Below are 27,879 nucleotides of genomic sequence, written 5' to 3' on the forward strand. Positions count from 1 at the left end.
AAGAAAAAAAAAAAAGAAGATATGTCTGAATATTGCTGCTATTCTGCCAGAGGAAAAGAACACACAGTTCCTGTGGAGAATATTCTGGGCCTTTCTTGTTTATCAGAGAAAACTACATACCATCCTTTAGAAATGTAGCAGTTCAAGTGGAATTTAATGTACTCAAAAATGTGACCCATCTGAGAGAAGAAACTACTTTTGGAAAAGGTTTTAATGTGGCTCAGGACACTACACCCTCCCTGACAGCCTTTAAAGAGCCTCCCTTCCTGAAGCTGTGGATGAGGGAAGCAAGCTGATATTTAATAAGTTCCTTTTCAGGGTCTCTTTTCTCTCTGTGTTACTTTCACATCAGGTAGCACCGTCCTTTGGTTTGGTTTCACTCTGTCTGTCTTGGTGGAAATGTGGTGTGGTCAGTTACAGATCTCTACGGAGACCTCAAAGATCTGAGGGAGAATTTCAGAGTTGATTGATGCAAGCAGTAAGAGCAGAACTGTGGAAAGCTAGCATTTTGATCACGATACATTCGAATGAATGGCAGGTGACCATGGATAAGATTAAATAATCCAGACTCTGGGAGATGACCCTACGTTGAGCTAGTTTGTCCTTGTTCTGATGGAACCACGTGGGAAGAGCTCACCTGAGCCGGTGGGGGTGGGGTTCCCCAACCTAGAAGACTAGCTAAGCGTCCTGTCAATCATTTTGGGAAGCTGTCCATCCTGGAGTGGAAGATGAGGTGGAACTTGGGGTGGGGGGAGCAGGGGCCCCTCATCTCTCGAAGCCATGGGCAGTTGGGCCTGGATCCAGGGGGTAAAAGTGCCTGGAGCAGCTCTGACTGAGAAAAAGGTAGGGTCTCCCTCACCTGCAGAATGAGTGTTCAGAGGAGGCACTTATTGTCTGCTTTTAATTAGTGGTAGCAATAGCAGCAGTAGCAATGCGGGACAGGTGGGCAATTCTGGGGTTGGGGAGGGGGTGTGCTGGTGAGTGTTAGAGGGGTCAGGCCTGCCACCTTGACTTGAGGAGAGGCCATCCTCTTCCTGAGCTTGTACCAGTGGATGCCAGGCATGCCCACCACGGTAGCTCTATTGGCAGCAAGGTAAGAATGGACACAAGAGTGTTCTGGAGCCCTGGAAGGCTGTCTCCTGGGACAACCTCAGGTGCTTTAGACAACTAGTCCAAGGGGCCATGCAACTATGTGAGTAAGGTGCATGCAGAAAGGAAGGACAATCTCATTTCACAGACAGACAAAGCCAATCACAGGGCTACCACAGAGTCACCACCTTACCTATTGTAGATTAAAAGTTTCAGGTATTTAAAAACATGCTTCTTTTCACCTACGCAGCTGGGCTTCCCTTCCTTAAAATTATGAATCCGACTACCTCAAATGTACTCAACATAACTGTGTTTATAATTTAAAAATTAGAGATGCCACTTAGAAAAAAAAGACTTGGAAGTTAGCAGCAGCAGGTAAAGACCTCTGGATGCATAAGTTAATGCTTATGTCATTACCATGAGACATTGTAAATTAGCACAAGCCCCATGGAATTTGTTTTTTTATGTGGCTAAGCCATAGTGAAATACTGATGATGGGATATATTTTTGGAGATTTGGGTTGTCTGGCCTCCTAAGTCAATTTATGAAAATTCCTGCAAAACCTGGGGACCACCTCAGTCTGCTGTGTTTTATTGCTTAATTAGCAAGTTGTCAAAAAGCAACATCGTATAAACTGAGTGATGCTTTTTCACCTGTTCACTTACTTTTTATCGGGATAATGAGCTGTGGAAGGACAGGTAGGATCTTGTTCCCACCGTGTTCCAGCATGTCGTGGATTCCTTGCCGAGCAAAAAACTCATAGGGAAATGTCATTTCACAAAGCCCATCAAAAAACAGAGGCAGATAATGATGGTAATCCAGCTTCTCAATTTCTACCTGAAAGCAGAGAGAGAAGAAACGCCATGTGAAAACAGCATTCGGGCAGAGCAAGGCAGACGAGCTGTGTAGCTGTCACCCACTCCTGAGGGGCACGCTCTTAGAACTTCAGGAAGACTTTCTTAACCCATCCACCCAACGACCTGAAGTATGTCTTGGTGTCCTGAATCAATTAGCAATGAGGTTAAAGTCATGGAACTTTAGATCTTAACAGTCAAATCTCCCATCCACATATAATACACGTTGAGAGCATATTAACAATTTGCTGCCTTTTTGTTAATTTGTTACCATTTGGCTCAAGTATATTGAACAGGATTCAAGAAGCCTCTGGAATGTTTGCTGAAAAGATCCACGTAAAAATAAAATGAAAGAAAAACAGCTGAAAAGATTGGTGCCCAAGGTTCTAAAAAGAAAGCCACAGAAGTGCACGTTGATACGTTCCTGGGAGGCATGCCTTCTTTGGGGCAAACAGGAGAGTGGGAGGTCAAACCTGATTCCTGGCTTGTTCACTGGAGCCTGGATGACAAGTAGAACATTCAGGCCATCAGGAAGAAATGGAGAGGACAAAGAGTGGGCTGAACTTGGGACCACTGTCACCTCAAAGTTAAAATGTCCCAACCTCCCTTCGCCTGCTTCTTCTGGGAGCAGAGACAAATCTCTTTCCCACATCTCCATCCATCACCCTCAGAGTCCCTCCATGTTCCCCTGTCCGGACCTTGGCAATAGCATCCAGCAGCACCAGGGACTGGGAACTAAAATTCTGGGGTTGAGAAAAGAGATCGTGAGTTGGGAATCATCTACCTGCAGAAGATTCAGTCTTGCTCGAGTCCTCCACTGTCTAGGGTACTTGTGGCCTGAGCTACTGCCAGCAAGGCGTCAGAGCTGAAGGTGAGAATGTACATGGAAAGGAGCCCACAGACTCAGACTGCAGGTGTAACACATGTACACAGAGCAAGGGATGGGGCCTTCCCAGCAAGAGGTGGTAATTTCCTTGGTTTTTAAATCCTTATGAATGCACCCAGCTTCTAGTTACCACCTTCGAATCAAGTGAGGAGCCCATCGAGACCTTTGAGAAACTCCCTTTTACATTAGTAGGAGATTAACAATTTTTTTCATTGATAAATTACATGTATATATATTCCCTATGTAGAGACAAATTATACATATATTTATTCCCTTTATATATTCCATACATTATATATATATTAATACATATTTATGGGATAAAAAGAGATATTCCGATTTTGTAACCAAAAATTGTAATACCACTTAGCGGGAGATTTTTGTACCTTCCAGCTCTCTCTCAGCATTCTAGAGTTTCACGCCACATGCCTGCCTACCCCTGGATGTGGGTAACTGGTAACGAACCCATCATGTTCCTGAGTGTTTACTGTGGGTCGGGGTGAATCAAATTTCCTACAGGTCCCCAAGCAGGAAGGGCAAGGAAGTAAGCAGGTAAGAGGTGACGTCCAGATCCTCTGTTGGAACTGGAGCATAGAAAACAAATCCCTAATGTAGGTTTATACAGACATCAGTTTTACTTTATTTTCCTTTTATATTTATAAAATTTACTTTATTCAGCATACATTTATGGAATATATATTTTTCTCAGAGATTTATGTGCATTTGGAAATGTTTTAAAACATTATTTTGTACAATTTGAAATAATAATTTTTCTCTTAGGTCCTAAAGGCCCAACGTTGTCATGGATAATTTTACCTTGTATACTAATTTCACAATAAAAATGTCATCTATACTATATTTTTAAAACATTTTGGTATGTTTTGCTAATTCTTTTAGCTTATTGTCACACTTTTACAAGTGTTTCTTGTAAGTACAAAATTAAATTTTGTATTTTACTATGGCTTAAGATGGTTGTATTTTAATACATTAAGTCATTTACATTTATGGCCTCATTTAACTTCTGTCATCTTATTTTTTTGTCTCCAGTTGTTGTTTTTTATTTACTTTTTTCTTTGTATTTTGCAGTTTTGTTATGTACACTATGTTCTATTTACTTTTTTGTGATGACTTTAAAGCTAAAATATCCTGTTCAAACATTTTGTTGCAGCTATCTTAAACATTTCCAAACTTATATTTATCTTAGTGAGAGATAAATAAAGTTAAAAGTCTTCTACTAAGACTGTTGACATGTCTGTTTTTTCCTTGGAATTCTATTTTTTCTTTATATGTTTTGGGGCAACAATACTAATATCAACAACAGCAACAATAATAACACCAATGTTTGTGATGCCAGACACTGTTGTGAACACTGTGCTAGTTCATTTGATCCTCAAGCAACTGGAAGACGTAGGCATTATTAATATCCTAATTTTCAATATGAGCAAACTGAAGCAGAGATTTAATAACTTGCCTAAGGTCTGCAGCTAGTCAGTGCTGGAGTTCGGTTTCAAGCCCAAGCAGTCTGGCTTTACGACATGGCACTGCCTGTCAGGCTTCGTTGTTTGGCACATTGAGGTTCAGCATTATTATAACCTCCTGGTGAATTGTTCAATCTATCCTTATGTCCTTATCCTCTTTATCATTATTGATGCAGTTTGTCTGAGTCTAATATAATATTATTATTGCTATAACTGGTTAATTCATCACATTTTTTCTATCCTTTTGCTTTCTTCTTTCCTCTGACATTAGATTTTAAGTGTCTCTCTGAAGTAACTTACAGATTTGTTTTTCCCACTTTTCTTTTTTATAATGTGCTTTCAAACAACAAATACTGAGTACCTGCATAATTCTTATTCTCAAAATTTTGAAAAACAAAAGTTATGAGAAAAGAGAAGAAAGAAGGAGCAATTGAAAGACAAAAGTCAAATGAAAGATTGAGTGAGTGAGAGAGATTGAGAAAGAACAAAATTATCTCTGCATCTTCATATCCTCCAATATCACTGACCACAGCAGTTCTTTCCTACAAAAAATTATCTTCTCATTAGTTCTTTTTTTTAACTTTTTTTTTTTTTTTTTTGAGATGGAGTTTTGCTCTTGCTGCCCAGGCTGGGGTACAATGGTGCAATCTCGGCTCACTGCAACCTCCGCCTTCCGGGTTCAAGCGATTCTCCTGCCTCAGCCTCCTGGGCAGCTGAGATTACAGGTACGCCACCACACCCAGTTAATTTCATATTTTTTTAAGCAGAGATTTTTTTATTATTATTATTAGAGATCACCTGGCCTTAGGTGATCCACCCACCTCGGCCTTCCAAAGTGATGGGATTACAGGCATGAGCCACCACAGCCAGTCTTCATTAGTTCTTTTTATGACCTGTTTGCACATTATTTGGAAATATCTGTTGTCATTGCAAATATGTTGCCTTAAATTAGAACAACAGGTAGGGATCCACCACCTCGTCTCACTGCCACCAGAGACACAGATATGGCTTTTGTTCAACTGACTCTGGAACTGCGTGAGGAGCTGCTGGATTCTATGGTGCCCAACAGGCAGCTCTCACCTAACGGACTAAGAGCTGCAGGACTTGTGGATGGCAGTTCCAAGGTGAATGTACATAATCCTGCTTGGAAGGCTGCCACTCTGATTGATGAAAAGTCAAGGAAATTCTTTTTCTTTTGAGCTGTTTATAGCTTAGAGGTTGGGTAAAGTACAATTTTGTGAGCAAAATTTACCCTTCTCTCTACCTGAGTTACCCTAAATTTAGAAATTATTGATGAGTATTTTTATCTGATAGCAATAGAGTTATTTGCATAAGTTCAGTAGGAATCTGTTTTCTTCTCTAACGGCATAATTGGAGACACTGGTTATTTTACCAAGGCATTGACCGGAATGGTATATTTTCAGAATTGACCAGACTGAAGAATGGAGGTTGACTTTATATAGTCTTTCTAGGAAAGACTGGCTGAGTACCTTGTCTAAATGATTCTCTTACAAGGTTCCTGACCTGTGGTAAGTAAAGAATGTCATTTACTAACAGGCCTGGGAACCTTAAGTTATTTTGGGACCTCAAGAAGAGAGGAATTTGTATAGGTATTATAAGCACAGTCTGATGGTGAATCCTTGGCTTGCCTCCTAGCCTTGAGGCTTTTAAAAAGCAGAATCCACAATTTCTCATAAAAGTTCCAGCAAAGCCAACTTAAAAAGAGCCTACCAGTCTGAATAACATATTGAGACTCGATCTCTACAAAAAATAAAAAATTAACCAGAGTGGTGGCACACACCTGTGGTCCCAGTTACTTGGGGGGCTGAGATGGAAGGATTGTTTGAGCTCAGGAGGTCAAGGCTACAGTAAGCCAAGATTGTGCTACTGCCTAGGTGACAGAGTGAGACTCTGTCTGAAAACAGAAAAAAAAAAAAAAAAAAAAAAAGCAGATCAGATCAGGTTGATCACTATTCTTGCCATATTTTATGCAAATAACCAGGCCAAGTATAATGAGACCAAAATTTATTTTGAAAATAAATTGGTCCTATTATGATTTATCCTTGGCAGAAATGGGGAAACTAGAGACCAAAAAATTTGGATACTAGCCCTCACCATTGTTTTTGAGTTTTTATAATTTACCTATAATTTGGGCTAAATCCCAAATTATTTTCTGTCTGCAAGTCTAAGGAGGAACCGGGTTTTAATTTTCTTCATGATACTTTTAGTTGGCTCTTTAATGGAATAGGTACTTTTTTGTTGTTGTTCCGGGAAACAAATTCTCTTTTGACTGTAATCCTTGAGTGCAAATTATTAATGTTATGTATCTCGTGCTGTTTTACTCTTGAGAAAACCGAAGTCATGGTATTCTGAAGACTAGAGGTGCTTCAACAGCCTGTGAACCTCCCTCATTAGGAATTGCACTAGGCCTGATCTATTTTCCATTGCCAAAGCACTGCTGCTAAAGCTTGACAATATCAAGCACTCTCTCTAAGGCTCAGGGATGATCATGGAAGAGGACGGCATGAGAGACTGTAAGAGCCGCGTTAGAGGGGTGGAGAGTAGAAGCCAAAGGAACTCCATCCTGGGTGCTCATCTGCCATGTTGGCTTCTGATTAACCTCAGTTCCGGGAATGCCTCTGAGATTTCCAGTTTATTCCGCCTTGTGTAAGAGCACCTACTTACCATAAATCCCACCATGAGGGCAAATTCCTGGCCATTCTTTCTGAAGTGTATGTACCCCTCCGCGAGAGCACATAAGTCCTGTGTCCCAGGGAGCGGGGGTGGGGGGGGGCAGGGGGCGGTAATGGTGCAGGATCCACCATCTCATCTCATCACTGCCAGGGACACAGACATGGCTTCTGTTTTAAGTCCCTATTAAAAGTTTCTTTCTAAGCAACTAGATTTGTATGTCTCTTTCTTTAGCCTCTCAGCTTCCTCCAACTTAGGTGTAGGTTGGCACAGACCTGCCCACAGTGAAACAATGGCTGAATAATGTTCTATTCAATGCACTTAACATATTTTGTTTCTCCATTAACTCATTGATGGACATTTGGGTTGCTTCTGCCATTTGGTTATTGTGAATAATGCTGCTATGAATATTACTGGACAAGTTTTTGTTTGAACACCTGGTTTCAATTCCTTTGAATATATACCTAGGAGTTCAAATGCTGTGTTGTATGGGAGTTGCACGTTTAGTTTTAGAAGAAACTGCCAAACTGCTTTCCAGAATAGCTGTACCATTTTATATTCCCACCAGCCATGTGTGAGGGCTCCAATGACTCCACATTCTCGCCAACACTTGTTATTTTCTGTAGTTTTGATGATGGCCATGCTAATGTGTGTGAAATGGTATTTCCTGTGGTTTAGATTTTCATTTTCCTAATGGGTAGGATGTGGAGCATCTGATACATGACACAACATGAATGAATCTTGAAAACATTTTCCTAAGCGAAGGAGGCCAGTCACAAAAGACCACATACTGTACGATCCCATTTCTATGAAATGTTCGGAATAGACAAATCCAACAGACAGAAAGTGGCTGCTTAAGAGCTGGGGGAAAGGATACTGGGAAATGGCTGCTTATTGGGCATAGGGTTTCCGTGTGGGGTGATTAAAACATTCTGGAACTAGATGGTGGTCGTGGTCACACATTATGAGTGTACTTAATGCCACTGAAGTGGACACTTACAAATGGTGAAAATGGTAAGTTTTATGTGTATTTTACAATGATAAAAATGCCAAAGAAAAAATAAAACAATAAAAAACAAACAACAACAAAATAATAGAATAACAATTTGCCATTATATTTTGAGACACATACTTTTTTTAACACGGTAGATATAGTACTACTTGCTACAGGATGATTTTTTGTTTGTAAATTCCTTTTACATATCTTCCAGGGTTCCTTTTTGTTATGATAATTTTGTTTTCAGTTGATGAATTTGGCCTAGGCTTTGGTAATCCCTCATATATTACAGTTATCATCAGGCACTTGTTTGCATGTATGTGTGCACGTGTGTATATATGTGAATGCATGTGTGTGCATGTATGTATATGTGTGCGTGTGTATGTGCGTGTGTGTGCATGTGTGTGTGCATGCCTGGATATGTGTGCATGTGTGTGTCTTAATAATATATCTGACTTCTCTTTAAGTACTTTTTCTGAAAAGTCACTGCTCCATTTCCACACTGTCCCCAGTCCCCTCTCCATTTCCACACTGTCCCCAGTCCCCACTCCATTTCCACACTGTCTCCAGTCCCCTCTCCATTTCCACACTGCCCCCAGTCCCCTCTCCATTTCCACACTGTCCCCAGTCCTCTCTCCATTTCCACACTGTCCCCAGTCCCCTCTCCATTTCCACACTGTCCCCAGTCACCCCTCCATTTCCACAGTGTCCCCAGTCCCCTCTCCATGTTCACACCGTCCCCAGTCCCCACTCCATGTCCACACTGTCTCCAGTCCCCTCTCCATTTCCACACCATCGCCAGTCCCTTCTCCATTTCCACGCCGTCCCCAGTCCCTGCTCCATTTCCACACTGTCCCCAGTCCCCTCTCCATTTCCACACTGTCCCCAGTCCCCTCTCCATTTCCACACTGTCTCCAGTCCCCTCTCCATTTCCACACCGCCCCCAGTCCCCTCTCCATTTCCACACTGTCCCCAGTCCCCTCTCCATTTCCACACTGTCCCCAGTCACCCCTCCATTTCCACAGTGTCCCCAGTCCCCTCTCCATGTTCACACCGTCCCCAGTCCCTACTCCATTTCCACACCGTCCCCAGTCCCTGCTCCATTTCCACAGTGTCCCCAGTCCCCTCTCCATGTTCACACCGTCCCCAGTCCCCACTCCATGTCCACACTGTCTCCAGTCCCCTCTCCATTTCCACACCGTCCCCAGTCCCCTCTCCATTTCCACACCGTCCCCAGTCCCTGCTCCATTTCCACGCCGTCCCCAGTCCCTGCTCCATTTCCACACTGTCCCCAGTCCCCTCTCCATTTCCACACTGTCCCCAGTCCCCTCTCCATTTCCACACCGCCCCCAGTCCCCTCTCCATTTCCACACCGCCCCCAGTCCCCTCTCCATTTCCACACTGTCCCCAGTCCCCTCTCCATTTCCACACTGTCCCCAGTCACCTCTCCATTTCCACAGTGTCCCCAGTCCCCTCTCCATGTTCACACCGTCCCCAGTCCCTACTCCATTTCCACACCATCCCCAGTCCCCTCTCCATTTCCACAGTGTCCCCAGTCCCCTCTCCATGTTCACACCGTCCCCAGTCCCCACTCCATGTCCACACTGTCTCCAGTCCCCTCTCCATTTCCACACCATCGCCAGTCCCTTCTCCATTTCCACACCGTCCCCAGTCCCCTCTCCATTTCCACGCCGTCCCCAGTCCCTGCTCCATTTCCACACTGTCCCCAGTCCCCGCTCCATTTCCACATTATTCTTCATAGTAAAGTTTTTAAAGAGAATTATTTAGCATCACTGTTCTTGCTTTCTCATTCCCGTTCCCTCTTTAACCCACTCCCCCACCATTTCACTGAAGTTGCTTTTATCAAGGTCACCGGTGACTTTCTTTGTGTCTAATCCTCGAATCCCCTTTCTGTTCTCAGCACAACACAAATGACCTGGTCAAGTTGTACCCCCAACACTGGGAGGTCACCCTAATTCCCTCCCTCCAATCCCTGGCCTGGCCTGACCATACTGCTTCTGAGACAGCCAGGTGGGAGGCAGTCCTAGGAGAGGCTCCACCCTCTCCATCTGGCCAGCCCACTGGGAGGAGCCACACAAGTTCACACCATTTGCAGCAGGAGGAGCCTGGCCCCTCCTCTTTCTGTGTGGAAACTGGGATGCGAATGGCCGGTGGGAAGCGCCCTATCAGGGACTCTGGCTTAGCGAGAGTCCCTGTTTCCCCCTTTTCTTCCCTTTTCACCCAGCAAAACCCTGTCTTACTCATTCAAATTCAAATTGTCTGTGAGCATGAATTTTCGTGGCCATGGGACAAAAAACCCTGTCTTCAGCCGAACTGAGGAAAAGTCCCGCAGCAGTTCCTCCTTAGAGGCTCTTCGAATGCACCTGTCTTAGCCCAGGCTGCCATAACGAAATACCATGGACAAGGTGGCTTGAAAGACAGACATTTATTTTCTCACAGTTCTGGAGGCTGGAAGTTGGAGATCAGGGTGTCAGCATAGTCCGGTTCTGTGGAGGGAGGGATCTCCTCCTAGCTTGTAGACAGTCACCTTCTCAAAATGTCCTCACAGGGCCTTTCCTCTGTGTGCATGCAGGGAGCTCGCTGGTCTGTCTTTCTCTTCTTATAAAGACAATAGTCCTATTGGGTTAAGGCCCCACCGTTATGATCTCACTTAACCTTTATTACCTCCATACAGGCCCCATCCCCAAATACAGTCACATTGGGATTTGCCCTTTAACATAATGAATTGGAGGGGAGCGGTGGGGCACGATTCAGTCCACTGCACACCGTTCTCCTCTCCAGACCTCTCACTGGCAACTCCTTTCATCTCAATTTCAGTTCTGTGAGGCCGTCCTACTATTGTCTATCACCCTGTTTGATTTTTGTAGCCTCATCATTTATTCATTACAGTTTCTTAAGTTCTTTTTTTTTAGGGAGCTTGTCATTGCCTAGAAGAGTGCTGGGCACACAATAGGTGGGTGTTCAGTAGGCATGTATTGAATTTTAATTCTGACCTTTTGAATCTGCCCTATGTTAACTTCCTTGAGAGGGCTGCCCTGCTAAGGAACAATGACCAGATGTTGAGTGGCTGTGCCTAGGCTAGAGGGAGGGCAGCTGAACCGAGGGTCGGCTGTTTAACACTGACTCTGTAGCATGAAGGAGTATGTAAGTTTCTATGAATGTATGTATTCTACAACTTTATGTATTCTGTAAATAAAATACTATTTTTCTCTTATTAGCATTGCAGTGATTACTTACCTTTCAGGAATTTTATGACTATTATAACAGACAAGATGGGCTTCCTGATGCTTGTGTTTTCCCTCATTTCATTAGAAATCATTTAGGGTTTAATTGGCTCTTCTGAGTTTTTTTGTAGTTTTAAAATTGATATCTAATAGTTGTACATTTAAAAAATTCCTTTTACTTTTAAAACTTTGGCAACATTTCTGTTTTTTACAATATCATCAAATGCAAACATATTAAAATCTATCCATATAAATAGCAATAAGAGGTTCTTATTTTTTTAAAAATGCTGACAATAATTTAAGATAAAAGCCAAAATTTGAAGAAGAGATAAATGAGGAAATCCCTTATCTATATGTTATGTGTGTGTTTATCACACTGTGACTGCTGTTCCTAAGAGTTCTTGTCAATTGCTGGCTCCTTTTGTTAATTTGGATTCACAAATAGTCATTTTTAAGGTTATTTGACAACAAACCTTATTTCGGTTAAGGTATTTCAGTAAATTTTTCATTCTTAGGATAACTGGTTTATTTACCATAAAATAGTAGTTTTTTAATTTGGGAATTTTTCTTTAAAGTTTAAGAAATCCAGAATTAAAAGAAAATTGCTTGCAGATGGACAAAGAACAAGGACTATTTTAGACATATCAGTTAAAATTATATGTTAATACCTGGATTTATGACTACATTGATATTAGCTCCCAAAACATGAAGTATCTTTACTCATAAACTATATCTTTAAAATTCACATTTTATAACTTTTTAAAGGTCACATAGTACCTACTATGTACCTACTATGTGACCTTTAAATCTTACAGTGACCTTTGGTCAGAAGCAACAAAATTCTGACTTGAACTTGCCTGTTAAATATTTATCCCCATAACAAATGTGTAAGGTACTAATGCTATACTGAAACATCAGAAACACAGTGAGGTTGTATTAGTCTGTTTTCACGCTAGTATAAAGAAACACCTGAGGCTGGGTAATTTATAAATGAAAGAGGTTTAATTGACTCACATTTTTGCATGGCTGGGGAGGCCTCAGGAAACTTATAATCATGGTGGAAGGCCAAGGAGAATTCACTCACTATCAGAAGAACAGCATGGGGGAATCACTCCCACAATCCAATGACCTCCTATCAGGTTCCTCCCTGGACATGTGGGGATTACAACTCGAGATGAGATTTGAGTGGGGGCACAAAGCCAAACCGTATCAGAGGTTAATGACTTTCATAGAAAATACTCAAATCAGAGACTTGCTCTTATGTTTTCCATATCCTTGCTTCTATTAGCAATTAAAATTTCATTGAAAATATCTGTTCTTATGACTGCTGTTATAATTACCAAGGATCTTGCTCAGAAACACAAATTAATCTGAAAAGTATAATTATCTTTTAATATATTATGACCTCCTTTGGACTTATTGTGATGTTTCTAAAATAAAGACTTAACAGTGTTTCTCAACCCTTGAGGCAGCTATTGAGTTATTGCAAGAGGTCTTACAAATTAGATAGGCATTAATCACTGTCTACAGAAAATATAGATAATATATTTTACAAGTAGACGTACTGTTATTTTTCAAATGTGTGTGAATGCAGTTGTGATGAATAACAGAAAATAATTTCTCGTCATATTTTTCAATGATACTGAATATACAACGAAAATCATGTAATATATCACATGAGATTTTTAATGCTAAAATTAAGACTTTTTAACATGAAAAATGCTCTTAAGGGCAAATTTCAGGCAAGATGGCAGACAAGACTGAAATGGATCCATCAACTGCTACAGACTTAAAAAAAAAATATGCCCAACGCAAAGCTGAGCTCAGGAAATCCTCAGATGCTAGAGATAAAGATGATATCCAGTTGCAGAAGTGAGTTCCAGGTGATGCCAGGAGACCCCAGGAAGTATCAGATTATCACAAAACTGGGAATAAGGTTTTAATGTCTTCAGAAAAACAGAGCATTTGGTGAGAGAAGGGAACTAATCCGAGACTCCCACATACAACCAGGACACTTGAAGGGCTGCCTCACCTGTGAAAAAGAAACTGGAAAATCTCTTCAAATCTGTTTGTGGAAACAGAAAGAGAGCCTGGTGTTTGACAAAGCTCTCGGTGGGACAAACCTCCTCTGAGAAATGGAAACCTAGGAAATAAAAAGCCCAGAAATTAAGGGAAAAAATTAGTCTCAGATGATGAAAAGGAAACCCTTGGGGCCCGGGCAAAAGCAAATGCAAAAACATGAATACTTGCACAATCTCATACATGGGATGCCACAGAAAATGCAATCCCTAATATAGATGAGCTCGCAATGAAAAATTATCCACCACTGCGGCAATGCAGTCACCAAAAGGAAGACTCAACAGACCAATGAGCATGGACATGAGCTCTGGAGGTAACAACTGGAAACAGAAGAATAAAATCTCAAGATAAATAATTTAAATATGGAAAAATATTTCACTTAAAAATACAACTTTTAGAAAAAATATAGTATCATTAACTTAAAAATTCAGTAGCTAGGTTGAACAATAAATTCATCACAAATGAAAGGAGAATTAGAGATCTGGATCACAGAGCTGGAAGATGAACACAGAGGCAGCACAGAGAGATAAAGCAATGGAAAAGATCACAGGGAGTCCCAAGACCCATGATGCTCCCTCGAGTGACTCACAGGAGATCCAGAGGAAAGGACAGATCATGGGGAAAGGCAATATTTGAAGCAATAATGACTGGGAATTTTTCATAATTAAGAAAGATGTAAATATTCAGAGGGAAAATGCAGATCTAGACACTTTTCAGAAACACTGTGAAACTCCAAAGTCAAAGAAAAGATTAAAATCAACTAGAAACAAAAGATAGTTTACAATAAAAGATCCAAATTAGACTGAAATTACATTTCTCATTAATAGAGGTCAGAGAAAAGGGTAAAAGATGTTCAACATGCTCAAAGAACAAAAATTATTCATCTAAAACACAACTTAGTAAAATCACCAATCAAAAATAAAGACAAGTCAAATGTATTTGATTAAGACTGAAGAGTATTTTTTTTAACCCCTGGATCATCAACTTTACCAAAGGATAAAATTTATTAAAAAGTAAGTTGAACACAGGACAAAGAGATGAGATGAAAGAGCTAATAGTAGATAAATTGCTGAATGAATTAAGACTAAATAAGCAGTGAGTATCACGAGTTTTTAAAATCATCAATATGGTGGGTTTACAAAGCAGGGCTAAGATACCAGAAAGGAATAGCAAGGAAGATGAGAGGAAGGTAATCTGGGTCAAAGCTAATATTTCTGCCTTGAAAGAGATGAGGATAAAGTTATTGATACCCTTTAGACTTATCAAATAATTAAGTATATTAAAGTTTAAGAATACCTATTCTGAAAACTAAAATGAACTTCCAAGAGAATAGAGAAGAGGGAATGAAAAAACTGTATCAGCTTTCTCTTGAAGGCTGGTTAAACATCCTCCTGTTCCCAGGAAAAAATATGGAGAGAAAAACTTACATAGAATGGATCCAAATATGTAAGTAATAATAAAAAGTGTTTGTAAATTAAATCCTCTTGTTAAAAGAGATTATCATAAAAGGGAAAATGTCCTTCACTTCTGAATTAGTTTATAAGGTGCACACTCAAAATATAATGACAATGAAAGGTGGAAAATAAAGGTGCAGTAAAAAAAAAAGTTTCTTGTAGGATACATTCCTGGAAGAGGACTGTTTTATCAATGGGTATACACATTGGTCATTTTGATACATATTGCCAAGTCGTGCTTCACAGAGATGCCACCAAATTACATTTCTATAAAAAATAAATGACTACCTGTTTTTCTAATGTCTATCCAAAGAGAATGCTATCAAAGTTTGATTCTTAACAACATTACAGTTAAAAATGGTATTTCTGGGTTGTTTTATTTCTCTATGAGAATAATTACCTTTTAAAGCTATTTTTGAAAGTCATCTGTATATCCTTTTCTGAGAATTGTATTTTCCTGTCTTTTGCCATTTTTTCTCTACTGAGGCATTGACCTATTTCAAAAGAGTTATTTTATATTAGGGAGATTAGTCTTGAGTGTGACAGGAGTTTCGATTTCTTCTTTTGCCATGACAATTTTAAAATGTTTTTAGAATTCATTAATCTTTTATAGATGCTGATTTTTGAGTCATCATTAGAAAGATTTTCCCCATTTTGTGGCATAAAGAAGAGAAACAATCAAAAAAGAACATTCATAATGGTTTATTCTCATACTTTTATGATTTATTTTCTTTACATTTACATCATTAGTCTATTTGTAACTTTTCCTGGTGTAAAATGTAAGGTAAGTTTCCAACTGTGGATTTTTTTTTTAGGTCATATCCAGTTGTCTTATTGTATTTATTGACTAGTTCTCCAGTGATTGGAGGTTTCACCTTATCATAAATTTCTATTTTTTGACTTTTCATTCTGTTTCCCTGGCTTGTCTTCCTTATTTGTGAACAGTACCGTTTTGATCTGATTATCACAACTGTTTAAATGATTTTAATATTTGGTAGGCTGGTCCTTTCACATTACTTTCCTAGGTTTATTATCATTATTACCATAATTTGTTTACTTTTTCATTTAAAGTTTAGACACAAATTTTAGATGTAAGTTTTACTCTATGGACCTACATAGAACCTTGCATTCAACAATTAGATAAAACACATTCTTTACAAGCATATAAGGACTATTTTGAAAAACTGAATAAGCACTAAGCCACAAAACAAGTCTTAAGAAACTCCAAAATGGCGATGTCATACATGTCACATTTTCTACAGAAAGTTAAATAAAATAACAAATCATTAACTAAAAGATAACTAAAAGATAACTTTTAATACCCCACATATTTGGAAATTTAAGAACACTTTAAAATCACTTAGCGATCAAAGAGAAAACCATTATAGAAAGAACAACACATTAAGAATTGAATTCCAATGAAATTACTTAACCTCCAAATAGTAGAAAAATTCCCCCTTCTACGGACTCTTTTTGAGAATAGAAAAGAGGAAAAGCTACATAGCTGACTGTCTGAGGCCAACATAACCTTAATACGAAAACCAGAGTTCAATATCACTGAGGCCAACGTAACCTTAACACTGAAACCATAGAGTTCAATCTCACTGAAATCCAAACAAAGAGGCACATTGAATGATGGCCAAATAGGCCGTATCACAGAAATGCCAGAATTTTTTAACATCATGTTTATATTTTCAGATTAAAGGAAGACAAGATAATGTTAATAGATGCAGGTAAAACTTTTGATAACATTTCTTCACTAAAAAATAAAAACGCTTAGCAGAAACCTGTAGCAGATCCCATACTTCATGGTGAAACTTAGATTATTCCCATTTTGGTCAGAAAGAAGATAAGAAGACAGTTACTATATTTATTCAACCCTGGACTGGAGGTTCTAGCTAATGTGGTAAGACAAGAAAAGTATATGCAAAGATTGGAAAGGGAAAAACAAAACTGTTCATATTTGCGGATGATATGGCTGTCTACATAGCACACACTGAAAGTCTACAGACATGCTCAATTAATAAAAGCTCTGTAAAAAAATTGTTGCATAAAAAAATCAATGCACTAAAAATAATAGCATTTCCATACATGATTAAAAACTACTTCAAAAATATTTCTTAAAAGTTCACAATAACAAGAGATGAAGTAAAACAAACACTTGAAGATAAGAAAATTAACAATATGTAAGGCCTTATGGAGACAATTACAAAAGATTGTTGACAAATACAGAGGACAGAAATAATCTTCTATGAATAAATGCATATATTGATTTTGCTTATGGTTGGGTAGACTGAAACTTAGAAAGGTGATGATTCTGCCCAAATTAATCATCATCTCTATGGCTGGCTGCTTTACTACAAATGCTGATGGCTCTGTCTAGCTGGAAGATATTAATTACTGAGTAACAAATCTGGATTTGAGAATGGAGAATCAAATTATTTTATGGAATAACCTTATTTTAAGTTTCTGTCAAAAAGGCTAAAAGACAGCTAAAGGTCAGTTGTAAGCAGATCTCAAATTTATGCACACTTAACCTTTATTATCCAGGAATTGTATGTTCCCGACGGTAACAGTCAAAGAATGATACTTTCAAGTGTAATAAATAAGAAAGAAATAATCCCTTGCTTCATGGTTTTGAAAATTCCCACTCACTCTCTTGTCATAAAGTTAAAGGAATTTCCTAAAACTTGAAAACCTGCATTTATTTTAACCATAGGGAGATAAAAAGGAGTAAAATACACATTGAAATACATTGTCAAAGCTTCTCTTTCCTTGATCACATATCTGTATAATGCTAAAAATAGTATACCTTGGTCAGAGGTAGAGGGAGAATAACTGCACTTTGGGATAACAGGTGTTCATAAATAACGATGCAAGAAATATATGATAGGCCTGAAAAGTCTTGGCAGAGTTTTAGAAATTGAGACTGTTAGAAACAGATTATTTGTGGCTTTCATCACTGGTAGTAATTGTAAGACATGGCCTTATTTTACAAAAACTCTCCTTGAATAAGGTAATGTACTGCGAATTTTAATACACTCAACCAAATAAGTAGAATTAAATAGGTCAGGAAAGGTTTAATTCAGGTGAAGTTAATGCCAGGAAGCAATTTTAAGAAGAAATTGTTATGATAGTGGCACTACTGTCTCTTACATCAGCATATAATTTTGCTATGTATATATTTTGCAGAGATTAGTTCCAATTTGTTAAAGCTCTTTATACTGAGGATGCTTTATATTTCTTAATCAAATGTCGCTAAAGCAAAAAATATATATACTGAATAGCTACAATAGTTATAGCATTGTGCAGAATGTTAGGGAGAGATGGGGCTAGTTAGTGGGTAGGAAAAAAAAAAAGGAAAGTGTGTTAGAGAAATACGACTTATTTCCTTGGATTCATATTTTAGTATGATCAGCTTGTTGAAAGAATGAATCAATGACACTCTCTCTTCGTGGAGAGCAGCCTGGGTGTGCAATCAGGCACCCCAGGTTCAAAGCCATCGCTGGGATGTAGTGAAATCCACCAGTTTTCAAATGCTGTGACTGCTGGAAACGTAACAGAGCTCCTCTGGGCATTAGTTCATCATTTGCAAAATGATACCTAATTCCTGAGGTTATTATAAGGATGAAATGATATCATTTAGCATGTGCTAAATGATATTAATTCCCTTTCTATTCTCTGAAGAGGAAATAATACAATCACCAAAAGTTAAGTAAGATTTCAAGTGATTAAGTACCAAATGAAGGGTACATACTAAGGCTACGTGGAAAAAAGCTCCGGTTAAGAGAAAGGAGAGATCATTTTGGGCTGGAGTCAGGAAAATGTTTCACTGGGGTGGGGGGACTTTGATAAGCCCTGTGGGATGAGGAGGGGTGAGCGTTCTGGGCAAAGGATATCCCCTGATGATGGCACAGAGGTGAGCACAAGATAGTCAAGATAACAGCGACTTGTTAGGGTTAAGGTAGCCTGAGTTGGAATGAAGTGGCAGGTAATATCAGGGAGCCAGGAGGGAGCCCTCTCTGAAGGCTGAGTCTGGACTGGACACTTCAGGCAACAAGGAAAATAGAGATGATTCAATAACCATTTGGTAAGTATAGTCTGAAGTGGAGGCTGGCCTGGGAAGATCAAGGTACAGGAGTGAACATCTTGGGGTAGAATCATCAGTTCGGGCCAGGCACAGTGGCTCAAGCCTGTAATCCCAGCACTTTGGGAGGCTGAGGCAGATGGATCATGAGGTCAAGAGATCGAGACCATCCTGGTCAACATGGTGAAACCCTGTCTCTACTAAAAATATAAAAATTAGCTGGGCATGGTGGCGCACGCCTGTAGTCCCAGCTACTCGGGAGGCTGAGGCTGAGGCAGGAGAATAGCTTGAACTTGAGAGGCAGAAGTTGCAGTGAACAGAGATCATGCCACTGCACTCCAGTCTGGGGGACAGAGGGAGACACCATCTCAAAAAAAAAAAAAAAAAAAAAAAAAGCCAGGTGTGGTAGCTCACATCTGTAATCCCAGCACTTTAGGAGACTGAGGCGGGTGGATCACGAGGTCAGGAGATCAAGACCATCCTGGCTAATATGGTGAAACCCCGTCTCTACTAAAAATACAAAAAATTAGCCGGGCCTGGTGGCTGGCGCCTGTAGTCCCAGCTACTTGGGACGCTGAGGCAAGAGAATGGCGTGAACCCGGGAGGCGGAGTTTGCAGTGAGCCGAGATCGCGCCACCTGCACTGCAGCCTGGGCGACAGAGTGAGACTCTGTCCCCACACACAAAAATAATAATAATAATAATAATCAGAATAATCAGTTCGAGACTATGGCAGAAGTTCAAGTATGAAGCCACAGGGGCCTGAATGGTGGTATTGACCTATAAGGCAGGCTGAAAATGACAGAAGAAGGAATTACATGTGAAGAAATAATGGAAGAATACTTTCCAGAACTGGCCGACGAACTGAACATGGAAAATAACATGATGGAATATGTGTTACGGCTAGGTTTCCAGCATTTGGGACAGTAAAACGACACGGACATTGTCGGAATCAGAGAGTTTGTGCAGAGGCCAGGATTACAGGCCGTAGGTTCAGTTTGAGATGCAGATCATGAGGCCTCTAGGTGGATGTGTCCGAAGATTTAAGACACATGTTCTGGGTTTTGGAAGAGAGTCAGAAATAGTGAGGCACATTGCAGAGTCATTTGGATAAAGACATAGGTAGCATGAACGTGTAAAGCAAGGAGGTCCTTGACGGAAACTTTGAGGGCTGTCCTCAGTTAGAGAACAGGAAGAGGAAGACCTGGGAGTCAGGGAGCTCGGAGAACTATGCAAGATAACAGGGTGCTCACAAGCTTTGCATTAAGAAAAAATAAGGGTTGGATGTTCAGTTTGCCTATAATATGGGAAACAAATGACTTTTTTTTTTTTTTTTGAGACAGGGTCTCACTCTGTCACCCAGGCTGGAGTGGAGTGGCACGATCACAGTTCACTGCAGCCTTGGCTCCTGGGTTCATGCGATCCTCCCACCTCAGCCTCCTGAGTAGCTGGGAATACAGGTGCATATTCCCAGGCCAGTCTGATTTTTTAATTTTTTGGTAGAGATGGGTTCTCCCTGTTTCTTCCCCCAGGCTGGTCTCTAATTCCTGGGCTCAAGCGATCCTCCTGCCTTGGCCTTCCAAAGTGTTGGAATTACAGGCATGAGTCATAGCACCTGGCTGATAATTATTAAAAATACAAAAACCTGATAGAGTATATGCAATCAGGTCCATACATTGTGAAACACAAGTTGTGATGCTAGTTGTTCTGTGTCAATATAAAAATTCTTTTAAAAATGTGATGGAAGTATTTACAAAGGAACTTGAACTAGCTTATGAAGACAGACTTATCACCATCACTTACAAAGACCACGCTCCTCTCTCACAAACACTCTAGTCCCACAGGCTATGCATGTGCTGGCACACCCTCAGGTCTGTGAGTCCTACTTTTTATGAGTTCAACACGGGGAGAGCAGGAGGCGGGTCATGAGCAGGTGAGGAGCCCTGGGAAGACCGTGTTGTTAAAAATGTCATCATGGATTTATCCATTAAGGTTTTATTTCATTTCTTTTTAGAAACAAAATACCTTTTGGAACATTTCAGCTTACAAGCTGCTTGTATCTTGCGGTGTAACTATAATTAGATAATCTGGTTGCTCCTCTCCAACGAATGAAAGAATTCAACTGTTTAACTGGGTAAAGTGAAAAGAAAGAAGAGGTAATTTTGGTGCCTGGAGTATCTCAAGGAGGTAGGCGTGGAGGGAGGAGCCATTGTGAAGGTTTTGGGGAGATGCCAGCAACTCTGCTGCCCGTCTTTTGGTGTGTGTAGGGAAGGTGCCAAGGTGTCTTGTGGGTTCTCAGGAAGGGGGAGATACCTGGAGGGTGGCAAGGGCACTGGCTCAGCCTTCACTCCTCTGTGACCAGCAGAGGAGCACAAGGGAGTCACCCAGCCCCTCTGGGCTTCTGCCTTCTCACCTGTAGATAGGGCAACAAGCACACCCACCTCACAGGAATAGAGAAAGCTAGGAACAGTGCTTGGGTCACAGGAGGGAATCAATGAATGTAAGCCATGAACGACTGCAAAGAAACCCTCTGTTATTCCTATTATTTGGGTTATGTGTTTACAAACTGCAATTTTCAGTTAAGTTTCTCTGTATTCATGATATTCTTTATTTTTTATTTTTATTTTTATTTTTTGAGATGGAGTCTCTCTCTGTCACCCAGGCTGGAGTGCAGTGGCATGATCTCAGCTCACTGCAACCTCCACTTCCTGGGTTCAAGCGATTCTCCTGCCTCAGCCCCCCGAGTAGTTGACTACAGGCACACCATCATGCCCACCTAATTTTTGCATTTTTGGTAGAGATGGGGTTTTGCCATGTTGGCCAGGTTGGTCTCGAACTCCTGACCTCAAAATGATCTGCCCACACTGGCATCCCAAAGTGCTGGGTTTACAGGCATGAGCCACTGTACCTGGCCCACTATATTCTTTAAATTTTACTATGCATGGAAAAAATTCCTTTTGATATGCCAACATTTTCTTTCTTAAACTCTTGTGGTGCTGTCATTTTGTTTAAAATGATTGAAGAACAGAAGTCATTCGTGAAGGACACAGCACACACAGCCCAGAGAGCTCACAGGTTAAAACCGGGCACAGAGCAATGTCTGCCAGCCATTCAGGGGACTTCAAAATAGGTCAGAACATCTTTCCAGAAAATGACACCATCTTTTTGGGTTTGGGTATGACAATAAATTTAGGGGATAAGAACATAAAAGACTGGAAACTTCTTTTGTATTACAACGACAGACTTCTCAATGCATTTTGCATACACACAAGTCCATGTTTATGCAATGACTGTAGATAAATAAATATATATATGCTAATTAAATAACAGGATGTAAAATTTATTGATAATCACATTTATCAACTAAACCTTGACAAGTTTTTAAAGAAAAATTATTATCTGTGTAGTAGAATCTCTGCTTTCATAGTTTACCCATAGGCGACTCATCTAAGTGTGCCTTTTTTTTTGTTTTACAGCAAACACAGTAATCAAGTTATTTAGACATTTTAGATTGTATACCAATGACATAGAAAAATGTACAGCCAGTCCACTGGGTTGTCATTTTGGAAACAAACATCTCAAGTCATAATAATAAAGCAGAATTTTAAAAAGTTACTAGGTTTTCTTTATTTGCCATAAGAAAGACTGAACTTCTTAGTATGTAGTTTGAAGAGTATTTTCTTTAACTCATTGAAGCCTACAGAGAAAATTCAAACCCACAGAGAATGAGAGGGTCATTCTCCAGATTCTCATTAGACAATTTGTGGAAATGGTATCTCTCTTCTCTCGGTGACCCCTGACTTCTCCATGACTGCTGGAGAAGACCAAGTATCTCTGTTTAGGATGCTCTTTTCTGCTCTTTCCAGTGCTAAATTTCTAGCATCACCAATTCCCCTTGCTCCTGGCTCTTTGAACTTTGTGCCCTGCTGCCCTTTGTTGTGATCTTGCATGGTCACTTACATAGAGACTGCTATGCCACCACGTTCCAGCCACAATATGTGTGGCCAGGCACAGTGGCTCACGCCTGTAATCCCAGCACTTTGCGAAGTTGAGGTGGGTGGATCACCTGAGGTCAGGAGTTTGAGACCAGCCTGACCAACATGGAGAAATCCCATCTCTACTAAAAATACAAAATTAGCCAGGTGTGGTGTCACATGCCTGTTATCTCAGCTACTCAGGAGGTTGAGGCAGGAGAATCACTTGAACCTGGGAGGCGGAGGTTGCAGTGAGCTGAGATCGCACCATTGCTCTCCAGCCTAGGCAACAAAAGCAAAACTCCACCTCAAAAAAAAAAAAAAAAAAAAAAAAAAAAAGAATATGTTTGCTTGTCTGTGAGGACAGGGACAGTGCTTGATTTGCTACTTAAAATCACCTGCCTCCTCTGAGTCTTAATCAAGCTGCTGAATATGTGAATTATTCTGTCTTCATTTGGGAGTTAATAAAATACTCAAGTATATGGTTGCTGAATACCCATTTCATTGCACAATGAACACGGTCAATGCATTAGTCTGTTCTTACACTGCTATAAAATGCTACTTGAGACTGGGTAATTTATGAAGGAAGGAGGTTTAATTGACTCACAGTTCCACATAACTGAGGAGGCTTCAGGAAACCTACAATCATGGCAGAAGGCTAAGGGGAAGCAAGGTGTGTCTTACATGGTGGCAGGAGAGAGAAAGCACAGAGGAAACTGCCACTTTTAAACCATTAAATCTCGTGAGAACTCCCTCATTATCATGAGAACAGCATGGGAGAAACTGGTCCCATAATCCAGTCACCTCCTCCCTCAAGGTATGGGGATTATAATTTGAGATAAGATGTGGGTGAGGACACAGAGTCAAACCATATTATTCTGCCCTTTGCCCCTCCCAAATCTCATGTCCTTTTCACATTTCAAAACTAATCACGCCTTATCAACAGTCCCCTAAACTCTTAACTAAATTCCAGCATTAACTCAAAAGTCCAAGTCCAAAGTCTCATCTGAAAAAAGGCAAGTACCTTCCACCTATGAGCCCATAAGATAAAAACAACCTAGTTACTTTTAAGATAAAATGGGGGTACAAGCATTGGGTAAATGTTCCCATTCCACATAGGAGAAATTGGCCAAAACAAAGGAGCCACAGGCCCATGTGAGTCTGAAAACTGGCTGGGCAGTCATTAAATTTTAAAGCTCCAAAATCTCCTTTGACTCCATGTTTTACATCCAGGGCATGCTGATGAAAGAGGTTGACTGCCATGGCCATAGGCAGCTCCACCTCTGTGGCTCTGCAGGGTACAGTTCCTGTGTCTGCTTTCACGGGCTTACCTTGAGTGGCTGTGGCTTTTCCAGGCACATGGCACAAGCTGTCAGTTGATCTATTTTTCTGGTGTCTGGAGAACAGTGGTCCTCTCCTCACAACTCCACTAGGCAGTACCCCAGTGGGGACTCTGTATGGGGGCTCCAACGCCACATTTCCCTCCTGTACTGCCTTAGCAGAAGTTCTCCATGAGGGCTCTGCCCCTGCAGCAGACTTCTGCCTGGACATCCAGATGTTTCCATACAGCCTTTGATATCTAGGCAGAGGCTCCCAAACCTCAACTCTTGTCTTCTGTGCACCTGCAGGCCCAAAACCATGTGGAAACTGCCAATGCTTGGGGCTTGCACACTTTGAGGCAATGGCCTGATCTGTACCTTGTCACCTTTTAGCCACAGCTGGAGCTGGAGTAGGTGGGATGCAGGGTGCCATATCCTGGGGCTGCTCAGAGCAGCGGGGCCCTAGGCTCAGCCCACAAAACTATTTTTCCCTCCTAGACCTCCAGGCCCGTGATGGGAAGGGCTGCCATGAAGATCTCTGACATGTCCTGGAGATATTTTCCCCATTGTCTTGGCTATTAACATTTGGCGTCTCATTACTTATGCAAATTTCTGCAGCCAGCTTGAGTTCCTCTCCAGAAAATGGGTTGTTCTTTTCTACTACATGGTCAGGCTGCAAATTTTCCAAACTTTTATGCTCTGGTTCCCTTTTAAACATAAGTTCCAATTTCAAACCATCTCTTTATGAACACGTATAACTGAATGCTTTCAGAAAAAGCCAGGCCACATCTTGAATGCTTTGCTGCTTACAAATTTCTTCTGCCAGATACCCTAAATCATCTCTCTCTCAAGTTCAAAGTTCCACAGATCTCAAGGGCAGGGGCAAAATGCTGCCAGTCTCTCTGCTAAAGCATAGCAAGAGTGACCTTTGCTTCAGTTCCCAATAAATTCTTCATCTCCATCTGTGACCACCTCAACCTGGACTTCATTGTCCGTATCCCTATCAGCATTTTGGTTAAAACCATTCAACAAGTCTCTAGGAAGTTCCAGACTTTCCCACATTTTCCTGTCTTCTTCTGAGTCCTCCAAACTGTTTGAACCTCTGACTCTTCCCCAGTTCCAAAGTCACTTCCATATTTTCAGATTATCTTTACAGCAGTACTCCACTCTGCTGGTACCAATTTTCTGCATTAGTTTATTCTCACACTGCTATAAAAGATACTACCGGAGACTGGGTGATTTATGAAGGAAAGAGGTTTAATTGACTCACAGTTCTGCATCACTGGGGAGGCCTCAGGAAACTTACAATCATGGTGGAAGCTGGAGGGGGAGCAAGGCACATCTTACATGGCAGCAGGAGAGAGAGAGTGCAGGGGAAACTGCCACTTTTAAACCATCAAATCTCGTGAGAACTCCTTAACTATCATGAGAATAGCACAGGGTGAACTGCCCTCATGATCCAATCATCTTCCACCAAGTCCCTCCCTCATCACATATGGATAACAGTTTGAGTTGAGATTTGAGTGGGGACACAGATCCAAACCATATCAGTTAACTAAAATACCTTATATGCAAACTCATAAAATATTTCATTTCTATTCAGAACTAGTAGTATGATAAGCACCTGAAACACACAATTTTATGGAATTGTAAACTTAAAGTCATGTAACTGTGTTCCATGTGTTTCCTATTCCCATGGGATATGCCTTTGCACCTACTCAGAGAGCCCTTCCTGTCCTCTCTAGGGAGAATTAGACCATCTGTAACAGCAGTGTCTGTTGCATATAGATCTATGAGGGCATTTATTATGCTTATGTATTTGTTTATATTCTGTCACCCTCACTAACTTGTGAGCCCTGGATGGTATATTCCATCCATTCTTTTTTGCTCTATAACATTTCATACCAATTCATGAGATGGAGGCCATCTCATATTTGTTGAATTAATTAACCAATGAGCCAGTTTTCAAATGACCTCTGGAGAGCAGTCTCTCTCCTCTCTGGCTCATTCTTCAGGTTGCAGCCAGACTCTCCTTTCTAAAAATACTTTGTCCATGTCACTTATCTGCCAAAGGCCCTTCACTGGCTGTGTGCAGGGTCTATCCTGTTTCACTGTGTTGTACTCCGTTTTCCAGAATCTGTCCCTGTTTTCTTACCAGCTTCACATTCTAACATTTCATCCTCACATCTTAAGTTCTAAATGCACCAAATATTTGCTATATGTGTCCCGCTTTTCTGTTTGCCTGGAGTAATTTTCCAGTTTTTCCATTTTGATACTCATCTTTTTATTCTTTATGAAATCATACTGCATCCTTTCCACATAATAGTAGTTAAGAGCATACATGTTGGAGCCTGAGTCCAAATCCTGTCCCAGCCTCTGCCACAAATTAGTGATATGACCTTGGGCAAGTCACCTCAGTCTCCTCATTAAAATGGAAATGATAACAGTTTATACGTCAGCTGCCTATGGTAAATAATGTATTCGTTAATTCATGTAAACCATCTAGAACACTGCCTGGTACTTGTTAATCATTATTATTGCCACTTTACTATAAAAGCATTAGAAGCAGTATATTATAATTACATGAATAATCATTAAGTGGGTACCCACATATTTACCTAGTCAGTAAATCTTCCCTTGTCTTCCTAGTTGGAGTAGGGAAGCCGGAGGGAGTGCCTCCCAGACAGGAAGGGGCAGCAGAGGCAGGAGAGACAGGGGGAGTGGAGAGCAAGTGGCCAGCGGTACAGTCCCAGACCCTCTCCTCCAGGGTGGAAACTGTGTGTGTGTGTGTGTGTGTGCATGCGTGTGTGTGTGTGCATGCGTGTGTGTGTGTGCATGCGTGTGTGTGTGTGAGCATGCATTTGTGTGCTGCAGGCAACCAGAGAGGACTGAGGGAAATCCTGGGGTGCCCGAGTATGTTGCGAGAGGATAGTTGTTCCCTGATGTACTTTGTTTCTCAGGGCATGGGCCAAGGAAGTTTCAGGTCACAGCAGAGCCTGAGAGTGACCAGCTCAAAGCCAGGGAAAGGATGGTAGATGCAGCTCAGGAGCACTGGTGTGAGATGAGCTTTGGGGGTCAGCCAGCAGCCACACACCCAAAATAGTCAGCAGGTGCCATGAATGCTAAAAGAACAGACCAAAGACAGGTTCCAACCATGGCAACCTCAAGAATGGATACAACGGGGAGGCCCACAGCCAAGGGCCGGGTGAGAGGACCTCGGAGCTCAGCTGAACATTTGTAGGAGTGAGAAGAGAGGACAACATGAGGCAGATTGCAGACACTCTGCTCTGCATCAGAAGCCAACTAAGCTTCTGCTGACACCCAGCTGATGCCAGCTGGGGAGAAAAGGGCGTAAGGGAAGTGAAGCCCTGAGACAGGAGGGGCTTCAGATGCCTCCTTCTCTTCTGTCACTCCCAGATCTCATGAGTGGAGATGCAATCTCCAAAGCAAGAAGAGAACAGCTACAGATGACAAACAGGGCTACAGTGTTTGCACATTGAGGCATTTGTTCCCAACACCACATATAGGCACACATACACACATGCACGCACACACACACTTGTTTACAATTCACCTCTCTCGTTAGGTCTCTTTCTTTGTTTCTGCTTTATATCTGGCCCAAAACTTAGCATGGCTCAGGGTCTGTCACAGAGACCTGGATGGATGGATGGACAGATGGATGGATGGATAAATGAATGAGTAAATAAATTGTTCTTTAGTTAATTCA

At 41.0% G+C, this 27,879-nt stretch overlaps 1 protein-coding gene across 2 annotated transcripts in view; it reads right to left on the reverse strand.

The window, feature by feature from the left end:
• The window catches only part of LOC105487513 (parkin coregulated), a 578,623-nt gene that overhangs the window by 249,051 nt on the left and 301,693 nt on the right, over positions 1-27,879 (reverse strand). For both annotated transcript variants that reach the window (XM_011750975.3, XM_071095937.1), the window contains exon 3: positions 1,755-1,926. In XM_011750975.3, coding sequence (XP_011749277.1) covers positions 1,755-1,926 — 172 coding nt within the window. The remainder of the gene's footprint in view (positions 1-1,754; positions 1,927-27,879) is intronic.

Source organism: Macaca nemestrina, chromosome 5 (assembly GCF_043159975.1).
Source record: "Macaca nemestrina isolate mMacNem1 chromosome 5, mMacNem.hap1, whole genome shotgun sequence".
NCBI lineage: Eukaryota > Metazoa > Chordata > Mammalia > Primates > Cercopithecidae > Macaca > Macaca nemestrina.